The sequence below is a fragment of the Hevea brasiliensis genome, unplaced genomic scaffold, assembly GCF_030052815.1.
Source record: "Hevea brasiliensis isolate MT/VB/25A 57/8 unplaced genomic scaffold, ASM3005281v1 Scaf5, whole genome shotgun sequence".
NCBI classification, from domain to species: Eukaryota; Viridiplantae; Streptophyta; class Magnoliopsida; order Malpighiales; family Euphorbiaceae; genus Hevea; species Hevea brasiliensis.
Genome location: NW_026615028.1, coordinates 2369379 through 2380512, shown reverse-complemented (window position 1 = coordinate 2380512; position 11134 = coordinate 2369379). Strand labels below are relative to the sequence as shown.

The 11134-nt window shown below is 33.2% G+C and overlaps 3 protein-coding genes across 3 annotated transcripts; 2 read left to right on the top strand and 1 right to left on the bottom strand.

The window, feature by feature from the left end:
• Window positions 1-2376: 2376 nt before the first annotated feature.
• On the bottom strand, window positions 2377-4989 carry LOC110673519 (alcohol dehydrogenase-like 6). Its single transcript, XM_058142506.1, has 6 exons — window positions 4908-4989; window positions 3610-3692; window positions 3451-3526; window positions 3294-3355; window positions 2688-2783; window positions 2377-2594 (listed from the first exon to the last, which is right to left on the bottom strand). The coding sequence occupies exons 1-6, from the start codon at window positions 4987-4989 to the stop codon at window positions 2514-2516; spliced, it is 480 nt and encodes a 159-aa protein (XP_057998489.1). The 3' UTR covers window positions 2377-2513.
• Window positions 4990-6080: 1091 nt separating this feature from the next.
• LOC131177485 (uncharacterized) lies at window positions 6081-7457 on the top strand. Its single transcript, XM_058142505.1, has one exon. It carries the CDS (start codon window positions 6081-6083, stop codon window positions 7455-7457), a length of 1377 nt encoding a protein of 458 aa, XP_057998488.1.
• A 1060-nt stretch (window positions 7458-8517) lies between these two features.
• Window positions 8518-9667, top strand: LOC131177484 (uncharacterized). The gene is made up of 3 exons (XM_058142504.1): window positions 8518-8751; window positions 8840-9077; window positions 9557-9667. The coding sequence occupies exons 1-3, from the start codon at window positions 8603-8605 to the stop codon at window positions 9665-9667; spliced, it is 498 nt and encodes a 165-aa protein (XP_057998487.1). The 5' UTR covers window positions 8518-8602.
• Window positions 9668-11134: the final 1467 nt, after the last annotated feature.

Genomic DNA, 11134 nt, shown 5'->3' with positions numbered 1-11134 from the left:
ATAAAAATCGATTATTTTCGATTTCTAGTTTATTGTAGAAACCGATAACTTTCAGTTTCAAAATTTATTTATTGTATATTTTATTTAATAAATTTTAAAGTTAATTTAGAAACCGATTTGTTTCGGTTTCTATTTCTATTAGGTATATTTAGAAACCGATTTTGTTGGTTTCAAAATTAATATTATTTCTACTTTTTTATGAATTTTAATGTCAAAATAGAAACCGATTTTTATCGGTTTCTAATTTTCTTTTTTGAAATTTAGAAACCGATATTTTTCTGTTTCAAAATTTATCTAATTGTGTATTTTATTTAATATATTTAAAGTCAACTTAGAAACCGATTTTTATCGGTTTCTATTTCCAGTAATATTTAGAAACCGATTATTTTCGGTTTCAAACTAATCGATTAAATTTAAAGTCAAATTAGGAACCGATTCACATCGGTTTCTAATTCTTTTGGTTAATTTTAGAAACTGATTATTTTCGGTTTCAAAAATTAAAGTGTTATTTAATTTTATTTAGAAATCAATTATTTTCGATTTCAAATTTAATCAAATTAGAAACTGATTAATATAATTTTATAATTCTTGTATTTATATTTTGAAAACGATTAATTTTGGTTTCAAAATTAATCTATTATTTATTTTATTTATTAAAATTTTAAAAGGAATTAGAAACCGAGTTTTATCGGTTTCTAATTTATTTTGTTATAATTAGAAACCGATTTGTGCGGTTTCAAAAGTTTATGTATACTTATGTATATTTAGAAACCAAATATTTTTCGGTTTCAAAAACTCTTGGATTAGAAACCGATTTTAGTCGATTTACGATTGCCATTTATTTATTTAAGAAAAAAAACTCTCATCTAATATCACTCGATTCTTAGATGCTTGTTCTCCCAAAGACCCAAATAGCTTTCTTTGCTCTCTAGAACAAATCTCCTCAATTCGGTGGATTGAAGCACGAGTGGGATCTGCTCTTAAGGTTTGCCATTTAATTTGATGGTCATTTTGTTTCTTTTAGTTGATATGTAATGTTATCTCATCATATATGAAGGAAACTAGGGCAAAAATCACAATTTTTTTAGTTGGAAACAGTCAGGTTTGTTTTTCTTGATTTGGTTTCGGCTGTTTCATCTTAGATCCAGTTTTGGTCTTTGATTAATCACAATTCAACAAGCTCTCGATCCCCTTGCACGATGCCTCCGAATTAGTTCTATTCTTACATTTGGACCCATTACTCGCTTATTTAACAGAGAAGCAGTGTTATTTGATGCTTCGTTCTTCACTGCAACTCCTTTCTCTTGCTTCCCAGAATTTCCTTTCACGGAAGAGACAGAGTTCGGGGACGATTGTGGATTCTGATTTGCCGACACAGGTGAGACTGTAATCGTGGATGAATTTGCACTCTGATTTGCAGGCTGAGTACTTATTGGAGCTGAAATTGTGGTTTGATTTGGCTTCAATGCATGATCTTTATTAGAATTCTGCATATTTTGAGTGTGATTATTTGCGATGTATGGCACCTTCGACAATTGAACCATTCTTTGGGTGATTTGCTTCCAAAACCGGGGTTTAACAGAATCGACTTTATTTTGAGTGTGATTTTGTAAAGTGGGTAGGTCTCTCACCTCATTATTTGCACCGTAAAGGTGAGATAAGGTAGTGTTAGATCGTAGCGTTTTGAGTAGGCAGAAACAAGAGGGAAAATGCAAAGAAAATGACACCAAGGATGGTTGGGATGGGAATCAGGAAACCCATTGTGACCAGGTTGCTGCATTTTCTTCCCTTATGTCTCCTTGCTTTCAAGAACCAGAATTCTGCTTCTTTAGCTGTAAAAAAATTGTATTTTCTTTTTTTTTTTTTTTTTTTTTAATTTATATTATTATATATGTTATATTTAACTGTTATATTACTCTTTTATCCATTTGTATCAGTCCATGAGTTTAAGTGTTTCTTCGATTAAATCTTTCCCTCGTCTCTTCTTTTTATTTCAGTGCGACCACAATGCTGCACATGCTGTTTTTGTAGTTATTTCCGTGTTGCTTTTCCATTTTTTAATAACTGGAGTAGTTCTTGCTACATGTTCTTGGTAAGAGCTACCGCCCTACTCATAATTATAATTTGATGGTCAGGTTATTGATTATGGCCATCTTAATTCTATGTGTGCTGGTTATAGAGTTAGATCTTTTAATGAATAGAACCTATCCTGCTTTTAGAGAAAATTTATTGATTATGGCCATCTTAATTCTATGTCCATGCTAGGCATGTTCTCCTCAATATTATAATTTTTAAGGTTTTTATTTTATTTCCCTATATTTAATTTTAAAAAATCCCAAATTATTATTTAAACAGAAAAAAAAAAATTTAAATTGTTACAAGACTAGGATTAAAATACACGCATCCAAAAATTAAAGAAATAGGGTGAAGTATGGAAGGAGAGCTAAAATAAAAGAAGAGGCATGTGGGTTGATTAGTAGATGTTCAAAAACTAATCTTAAAAAATAGCAAATTCATTGCACTATTACACCATAGTGAGCAGATATTTCAGGTTTCAGTTTTGGTACACCAAGTGTTACCGTTAATCCACACCCCTAACAGACACAAGGAAAGACAAAAAAAATTTAAGTCAGACAACCACTTCTTCATATATATATATATACAAGCATCGAATAGAGAGCATTTACATCACAGCAAGATTGTAAGGCTGTTGTAATCATTCCAGTGTCACCAATACATTCAAATGAGTAATCTGCCCCTCCATTTGTAATACTCTTAACAACCTGAAAAATTCAAGATCACGGAAAACAAATTAAAATTTAGATAATGGGATGATAGTGAAACAGTGTATATACCTCCCTCTAGGCATAGACCCAAGTTCTAATCTTGTTCCAGGCCCCTCTTGGAGAGAGTAACCTATTTGCTATTGTTATTCTTCCTTTAAGCATTCTATTAGTAGGAAATTTAAATGAGTAAATTTATGTAGTTTTTCAGTGTAATTTAGCAATTTCCTATTTTATAATATGCTTTTCATTGTGTTGATTTATTTTAGCTGAGAGAGAACTTAGAATTCTACATGACATGAACGTTGCTTTTGATGTTCACGCTTTCCCATTGCGTATGTCAGAGGCAATATGTTGATCAATAGCTGCACTAGTATTTGCTTTCCCCTCCCAATGTCCACAATGCTCTAATTATGCTGTCTTTTAAATGTCCTTATATCAATCTAAAAGTATGTCTATAATGTAATAGCTCTACAATGTCCTAATTGCAAGTGTTTTGTTTAATGATACCTGTTGAATAGGTTCCTTAAAGTCATTTGGGTTAATAAAATGTGTTATTCCAAAAACCTTTGCTGCACACACAATGAAGCGCCATTAGGATCCATAGACATTACTTTACCTTATTAACACAATTTAAAATTTTGATTAAAGTGAATGCCAATCAAACCTTTCTCATGCTTTTCAGGGTTAGTGTCAACACCAATTATTTGAGATGCCCCTCTGAGTTTAGCACCTTGTGCAACCTAATCTCAAAATATCAAACAAGTCAAAAATTATAATAATGCAGGTAAAATTTTGTAAAACTGATTCTATATGCTATACTTACAGAAAGGCCTACAGTTCCAAGACCAAAAATGACTACGGTTGATCCTTCAGCTATATCAGCAACATTCCAAGCTGCACCCAAACCTAAAATTGAACCTCAGTTGTTATTAATCTGAAAAAGCACTACATTCTCAGTTATAAATTGTCAAGTGAGAAGCATTTTATTATCTCCACTCTTGCTTACAAAGTAAAAGCTTATGAAGATGCAATTTTTAATAGTTCCAAGATAATATCTTCCCTTGCTAACAAACAATTCGTGGCATTGTATTTGTTTGCATAGTTTGCAATGAATCAGTATCTTCACATGGAGGTAAATCTAAGTTTCCCACATGCGCTTCTCAATAGTAAATCAAACAAAACGCTTCATTTAAAATAGTTTGGTACTTTACCTCAGTCATTTGATTCATTTATGATGTTGAATTTGTTGCTTCTGAACAACTGTTCTTTTGGAATTTTGTTGGAGTTGATGAGTTTTTGGTGAAAATTAGGTGGAAAAATCTTAAAAAATAGCAATTCTCGCCAAAACCATGCGAGACTCATGAACACAGGAAAGAAGATAACACAGGAAAGAAGGCTCATATAAACATGTGAGACTAATGTAAAACTCGGTCCATCATGGACCCAAAATACAAACATAAAGACTCATATATAACAAACATGTGGGTCACACCATACATCTTGTATTTAGTAGCTTCCTTTTGTGAACCATGAAGCCAAGGAAGGGATGCTCCTATGTTAGATAAGGCTATTGGCAGTAAATTAGGACTACCAATGTTACTTTGGCTTCATGCAGGGATGTCCTAATGGTAAGTTCTTGAACAAGAAATGGTAACAAAGCGGGTGAAAACAAAGGATCTCAAAATAAGCTCTACATGACATTTTAACACAGCAAACAATATTTAACAGCAAGTAATGAATTTTCTTTCCTCCATAAAAATTGATATGCTCATATTATTAATAAATTTTAATTTGATAGTATTGAGGTCATTTCTAAATTTATGAAATTTTAATTTTAATTAAGTTAAATGAATAAAAATATTATTTTTTATTATATTTTAAATTCAAAAATTTCTTTTTTTTTGTATATTTTAAAAATAAAAAAAAATTAAATATACAAATCATATAAAAAAATAAAAAATATAATTTTCTTTAAAACAGAAAACAGAGATTATGGAGTACTTTGGATTTAGGTAGGTTAAATTAGGTTTTTTCTTTTTTTTTTGGTCTTCATATCCTTTGCATAAAGCACGAAGGACATGAGCAAATGTGCATGCTAGTCTTATTTAACCATTTTATTACTCTCACTAAGATTGGAATTGTAGATTCTCTCACCATTCTTTTCAATCTTTTCTTGATGTCCTGTATCCCACCCTTTTTGCATATTCTATGTCTATGTGGGTAATTAACATGGAAATATATATATATATACATATATATATATTCAACATTTGTGAGAATCAATTCATTATTTACATTAATCTAATAAACTAGAAGGGAATTAATTAATGATAAACGACTTGGATAGATTCCTATTATATATATGAAATAAAATATATAATAAATATTTTATCAATGAAATTTAATTTTATAATAATAGAGCTGTCTCTAAATTTATATCTTAATTTAAATTTTAATTAAATTTAATTATAAAAAAAATTACTTTTCATTCTTAAATTATGTCAAAATTAACATATATACCATAAATTGTTTTGTTTTGACTCCATCAAACTGATGATCTATATGTTTAATTTAATTTATTATTAATTATCTGAAAAATAATGAAAATACTCTTAAATATGAATTACTTAATTGATAGACAAGGTGGCAATTGATTAGATTAGATATCCTAACTGCATTGGTGTGGTGCCCAGCTAAGTAAACAACAGAGGGTGAAAATTATTAGGTCCGGCCTCTCTCAGGGATCTTAGCTTACACGTGAGTCGTCCATGTGATTGTAAATTACACTATATTTATAATTACACTATATTTATTTATTTATTTACTTTGAGGTGTTAAATTTTATACAAGAATTTACTGACAGAATTTCTTTTTTTTTTTTTTTGGAACTACAGTCTGTCTCATTCTCTTTTGGTCACTATCTCTCGTTATTTTGTCCGTTGCTTTCAGTATCACACAGGTAAGTAATATTTTAATATGGCGTTTTAATTTGTAGATGCATGCATATCAATTTTTGAGGTGATAATTTTTTCTATTTGTAGAAATTTTGTAACATCTCTCATTGTTCTCTGGGTGCAAATTTTATGTTGTGCACTTGGAGAACTAATGGGAGATCCTGCTGGAATTTTTACAAATATATGACATGTCATTATCTGTCTGTTATTGGTAGAGATGATACAATTCTAATTGGGTTAGGGCCTTACCTTTCAACGCATGATTGGGGATATGATGTAATTCTGATATATGACATATCATTACTAATATTCACTTAATTATTACACAGCTATTAGCAAAATGGGATCAGATCGGAGATGGATGTATGCTAGGTTAAAAGATGGTCTATTGACCTCAGAATTCATAGAAGGTATTGAACAATTCATAACATTTGCTAAGCAACATCCAGAGTGGATGGATGGGGATAAACTGAAGTGTCCATGTAATCATCGAAAGTGTCAGAATCGTAATTATGCTGATGAGAATACAATTCGGTTACATTTGATGAAGCATGGATTTGTGCCATATTATTATAAATGGATTCTACATGGGGAACCCCGCACAAGTAATATTGATAGTCAAAACATAAATGTTATGATAGCGGAGTCTGTTCAAGAGGTTGATAATAGCACAAGCAATACCTATGAGCAAATGGTAATGGATGCAGCAGGTCCTGATTTCTTTCAGGATGTAATGGAGGAGCCTCCAAATCCATCAGCTCAAAAATTGTATGACATGTTACAAGCTGCTAATCAAGAGGTGTGGCCAGGTTGTGAAAGCCATTCGCAGCTCTCAGTTGTTGCAAGGATGTTGAACATCAAGGCAGAACATCATTTGTCAGAAAGGTGTTTTGATGACATTTGTCAACTTATGAAAGAGGTGTTACCGGATGAAAATTTAATGACTGAAAACTTTTACAGTACGAAGAAGTTGGTTCAAGCATTGGGCCTACCTGTTGAGAAGATTCATTGTTGTACTAATGGATGTATGTTATATTGGGCTGAAGATAGTGAGTTAACGAATTGCAAATTTTGTGACCATCCACGGTTCAAACGACATAGTCGAGGCTCTTCTAATTTTCAAACCAATGTGCCACATAAGAAAATGTACTACTTTCCTCTCACACAGAGATTGCAAAGATTATATGCTTCGAATGCAACAGCAAAAGAAATGAGATGGCATGCTGAGCATGACCATGAAGATGGGGTAATGTGTCATTGTTCAGATGCAACTACATGGAAGCATTTTAATAAAACACATCCTTCATTTGCTGCTGAGGTTCGGAATGTAAGGCTAGGACTGTGCACCGATGGGTTTCAACCATTCGGTCAGTCTGGACAACAATATTCATCTTGGCCAGTCATTGTCACTCCTTACAATTTGCCTCCTTGGTTATGTATGAAGGAAGAGTATATGTTCCTAACGGTAATAGTTCCTGGTCCGAGAAACCCAAAAGACAAATTGGATGTGTACTTACAGCCCCTTATTGCAGAGTTGAAACAATTGTGGGAAGTTGGAGTTGAGACATATGATGCATCAAAGAAGAATAATTTTAATATGAGGGTTGCGTTATTATGGACAATAAGTGATTTCCCTGCATATTCAATGTTATCCGGTTGGAGCACGAGCAAGGCGCTTGTCCATATTGTAGGGACGATTCAGATGCATTCACATTGACAAAGGGTGGTAAACAATCATGGTTTGACAATCACCGTAAATTCTTACCAGCTAACCATCCTTTCAGACGGAATAAAATTGCTTTTAGAAAGAACAAGACAGTTACAAAAAGTGCTCCCCCCATTCTATCTAGTGAGGAAATTTTAGAACAAATAGAACATCTAGGATTAATGTGTGTCACAGATATGGGTGCAGATGAGAATAACAGTTGCAAAGCAAAAAACACGGGTTGGAAGAGACGGAGCATTTTTTGGGATTTGCCATATTGGAGTACTAACATGCTTCGCCACAACCTGGATGTCATGCATATAGAGAAAAATGTATTTGAAAATATTTTTAATACTGTGATGAATGTTGAAGGGAAGACGAAGGACAATGCAAAATCAAGGGAAGATTTGAAAGAGTTTTGTCACAGACCTGAGTTAGAGAGGGATATGGCAACAGGAAAGTATCCTAAAGCATGTTACACATTAGACAAACAATCAAAAGCAGTGTTGTGTGAATGGCTTAAAAATCTTAGATTCCCAGATGGTTATGTGTCAAACATGGGTAGGTGTATAGACATGCGAAAACTAAAGTTGTTTGGGATGAAAAGCCATGATTGTCATGTCTTTATGCAAAGATTACTCCCAATAGCATTTAGGGAATTGCTTCCAAAAAATGTGTGGCAAGCATTGACCGAATTGAGCAATTTCTTTAGAGAGTTAACTTCAACAACACTTAGAGAAGAAGCCATGTTACAGCTCAATGAAGAGATTCCTATTATATTATGTAAACTAGAGCGTATATTCCTCCTAGTTTCTTTGACTCCATGGAACACCTCCCAGTGCATTTGGCTTATGAAGCATGGATTGCTGGTCCTGTGCAATATCGGTGGATGTATCCATTTGAGAGGTAACTAGTTTAATGTATTGTTGTATACTATCATTACATGGAAAAATGAAAATTTGTTGTGACTAAATAGTAAATGGTACAGGTACCTTAGGAAGTTAAAAAATAATGTGAAAAATAAAGCCAAAGTGGAAGGTTCCATATGCAATGCATATTTAGTTGAAGAAGCATCGTCATTCTGAGCTCATTATTTTGAACCCCATGTCAACACAAGGCATCGAAAGGTTCCACGCAATGATGATACAGTCGAACATATGGATGAACATCTAGGGAATCTATCAATTTTCACTCATTCCGGTAGGCCACTGGGAAAAGGAAAGGTTAGATATCTCACAGAACAAGAATTTCAAGCAGCACAAATGTACATCTTGTTGAATTGTATAGAAGTAAAACCGTACATTGAGTAAGTTTTTCTAATATTCAATTATTATAATTGTTGCAATGCCATTATTGATTCCAAACATGTAATTAACTATTTTCATTGTGTGCAGCATTTTTGTTAATGAGTTACACATGGCCAATCCAAATATCAATGATAAACAAGTTGATGAGAAACTAGAGCGTGAATTTGATAAGTGGTTCAATAAATATGTTCACAATCCCTCCAACAATATATCAAGCCAGTTTTTAAAGGATCTATCAAAGGGTCCATTAAGAAGTGTTATGTGCTACAATAGTTATGTAGTTAATGGTTATAAATTTCACACTAAAGGTTATGGTTCGCATAGGGCAACGCGATGAGCGATGGGGTATGTATCAAGGGGACTAATTACAGTACTAATGAAAGTGACTACTATGGACAATTAATTGAAGTGCTACGATTGGAGTACCCTGGATTACCAATCAAAAGAACTGTATTGTTTAAATGTGATTGGTTTGATCCAACACCAAATGTGGGAACAAAGATTCATCCAAAATATAAACTTGTGGATATTAATCATAAAAGATCCTTCAATAGGTATGAACCATTTGTTCTTGCTATCCAAGTTGCTCAGGTGAATTATTCCATATATCCAAGCTTTAAAACGTGACAAGGATGATTGGTGGGCTGTGTTCAAAATCAAAGCGAGATCATTATTGATCTTCTGAGCAAGTGAATGTCACAACCCCACGCGCAGGAAGAACCCTTTCAAGAAGATGAAATGTAAGTCCATTTGATTCAAATTGACGATGATGATGATAAACAACAATACTTGAATGATCAAAAGGGTGTACTAGTTGAAATTAATGAAGAGGATGTTGAAGATGAAGAAGAGCTTGAATTGGACTCAGAAAGTGATGAGGAATGCGATGATGTATATGATAGTGATACTAATTAGAATTAGGTATTTCTCTTAATGAATTTATATTTCTAAACTTGAAGTATAAACTCTAACTAATTTCATCGTATTATGTATCATAAGTTGAATGAAGCTAACTAATTAATACAATTATTTATGCAGGATGCGAGGCAACGATCGCGGGGAGGTTTGTTGGGTCATTCACGGTCAAGGCGATTACATGCGAGATGAGCCCAATGATCAACTAGACCAATCTACACAGGTCACCTCGGGTTCCTTCACGATCCACGGGAGGTCGGCACGGATCGAGAGGGTCTTCGCTTCAACACGAGATCGAGCTACACCTCCACCTCCACCGCCACCACCTATTACCCCATCTTACGAGCACGCAATTGGATCAACCTCTGGTCATGAAAGTCATTCAGTTGGGGCATCACCAATATCATCGATGGATGGCCTATCACTCACTACATTTGGAAGAAAGAAAAGAATAAAGCTCATTCATGGCACGTAAGTATTTAAAATTAATTAACTTTATCTATGATTTGGTATTACATATCATTGGGAATTGAAGTCTTGTGTTTCTACATTTACATAAAATCAATATATTTCTTTGTCTTTCTTTTGTACAGGTTACATCCATCTGAGGAATGTGCTAAGAAGATGAAGAATATCTTCAAGGAGAGGATGGACCCAGAGGGCCATTATTGGAAAACTATCACGCTTGAAACAAAAGAGTTTCTTGGGATGAATTTCAAGTAATAAAATAAATATTTAAATATTAGCTATCAGATAACTAATTTGCATAGTTTATGAAACCTCAAAAAAGAATGTTATGAACAAATATCATTTAAGTGATGAGAATTTGTGAATTAATGTAAAAGAACACAATTGAAGTATATTAATGCTTAAATGATCTATATGTACAGCTTGTGTGATATTGAAAATATATATTGTTGTGAGTTGTTGTAGTTGGGGTGGATGTTATTTATTGTTGAGAATATATGAAGTGTTTTTAACAGGTGCAATTAATACCTAATAACTAGGTTGGATTGTCCAAAAGTCAGGGAAATCTTTGTCAATTTTTTCTAAAATATTATCATACTAATACAACTCTTAATTTTTATTTATTTTATACTAGAAATACTTTGATTGGCAAGAGGTGACTCCACTAGTAAAGGAAGCTTGGAGGCGTAAGGCTGCAGAGCGCTATAAGGCCCTAATGTGCAATGTCAGGAAAGGAAAATCCAAGGTCATCGTGCCTAATAGTACAATGCAAAAATGGAAGGAGGCATGGAGTAGCCCAGAGTTTAAAGCCAAGAGCCATCAATTCACGCTAACTGGTTGTAGTGAGATAGGGGAGTTGGGGCGAGGCATCTCTAGACACACAGGGGTTCAGTTCACATGCTACTCACGCAGATAGAATGGTAATGATTTCATATTTACTATAGGATGGTAATGATTTCATATTTACTAGTTTTGTTATTGTCTGTCTACATATTAGTA

Bases quoted from the DNA above. Each gene is read 5' to 3' on its own strand.
- LOC131177484 (XM_058142504.1), top strand. From the start codon at position 8,603: ATGGATGAACATCTAGGGAATCTATCAATTTTCACTCATTCCGGTAGG. The intron at 8,752-8,839 runs GTAAGTTTTTCT...CATTGTGTGCAG, and splicing joins GAAGTAAAACCGTACATTGA to CATTTTTGTTAATGAGTTAC. The intron at 9,078-9,556 runs GCAACGCGATGA...AATGATCAAAAG, and splicing joins AAGGTTATGGTTCGCATAGG to GGTGTACTAGTTGAAATTAA.
- LOC110673519 (XM_058142506.1), bottom strand. From the start codon at position 4,989: ATGCAAAAAGGGTGGGATACAGGACATCAAGAAAAGATTGAAAAGAAT. The intron at 3,693-4,907 runs GTAATAAAATGG...GTTCAATTTTAG, and splicing joins CAATTCCAATCTTAGTGAGA to GTTTGGGTGCAGCTTGGAAT. The intron at 2,595-2,687 runs GTAAATGCTCTC...TGTGTCTGTTAG, and splicing joins CCTTACAATCTTGCTGTGAT to GGGTGTGGATTAACGGTAAC.
- LOC131177485 (XM_058142505.1), top strand. From the start codon at position 6,081: ATGGGATCAGATCGGAGATGGATGTATGCTAGGTTAAAAGATGGTCTA.